Genomic DNA, 1,091 nt, shown 5'->3' on the forward strand with positions numbered 1-1,091 from the left:
GGGTTTAGGCGAAGTACTTATGCAAAGTAGAAAAGTTATAGCTTATACTTCTCGACAATTGAGAGTTCATGAGAAGAACTTTCCTACACATGACTTAGAGTTGGAAATAGTGTTTTTGTATTGAATATTTTGAGACATTACTTGTATGGTTATATGTTAGAAGTATTCAGTGATCATAAAAGTCTAAAATATCTTTTTGATTAAAAGGAGCTTAATATGAGGTAGAGGAAATGGTTAGAGTTCTTAAAGAACTATGATTTTGGTCTGAATTACCACCATAGTAAAGCCAATGTTATTGTCGATGCTCTGAGTTGGAAATCGTTGCACATGTCAGTTATGATGGTGAGAGAACTAGACTTGATCGAACAATTCAGAGATATGAGCTTAGTATGTGAGGTGACTTCTAATAGTGTGAGACTGGGAATGCTGAAGCTTAGTAGTGGTTTCCTCGATGATATCATAAAAGGTCATAAACTGGATATAAACTTGGTTGATCGACTATCTTCCTTTGGTCAGGAGGAAGATGAGGATTTTAGAGTTGACGAGAATGATGTGTTAAAGTTTCAGAATAAACTATGTGTGCCTGATGTGCCAGAACTAAAGCGTATGATTCTTGAGGAAAGTCATAGAAGTAACTTGAGTATTCATCCTAGAGCTACTAAGATGTACCAAGATCTGAAGAAGATGTTTTGGTGGTCGGGTATGAAGCGAGAGATTTCTTAGTTCGCTTATGCTTGCTTGACTTGTCAGAAGTCAAAGACAGAGCATCAAAAGTCGTTTGATTTGATGCAACTGTTGGATATACCTAAATAGAAGTGGGACAACATCTCGATGGACTTTGTGACTGGATTGTCGAATACTCTAAGGGGGAGTGATTTGATTTGTATGATTGATAATAGTTTGACTAAATTGACACATTATATATATATTAAGATCAGTTTTTCACTATAAAGGTTGGTTGAGATATACATTATTATTGTTCTGAAGTTGCATGGAATTTCGTCGAGTATAGTTTCTAACAGAGATCCGAGCTTCACTTCCATATTTTGGGAGACCTTACAGGAAGCTCTAGGTACTATACCTAGGTTGAG

General features: G+C 36.0%; 1 protein-coding gene across 1 annotated transcript; it reads left to right on the plus strand.

Annotated features, from left to right (window-relative positions):
* Nucleotides 1-339: 339 nt before the first annotated feature.
* LOC127090466 (uncharacterized) lies at nt 340-723 on the plus strand. The gene has a single exon (XM_051029400.1). The coding sequence runs from the start codon at nt 340-342 to the stop codon at nt 721-723; it is 384 nt and encodes a 127-aa protein (XP_050885357.1).
* Nucleotides 724-1,091: the final 368 nt, after the last annotated feature.

Source organism: Lathyrus oleraceus, chromosome 1 (assembly GCF_024323335.1).
Source record: "Lathyrus oleraceus cultivar Zhongwan6 chromosome 1, CAAS_Psat_ZW6_1.0, whole genome shotgun sequence".
Lineage (NCBI taxonomy): Eukaryota > Viridiplantae > Streptophyta > Magnoliopsida > Fabales > Fabaceae > Lathyrus > Lathyrus oleraceus.

What these genes read in the sequence shown, in the direction of transcription:
- LOC127090466 (XM_051029400.1), top strand. Translation starts at nt 340, where the DNA reads ATGGTGAGAGAACTAGACTTGATCGAACAATTCAGAGATATGAGCTTA.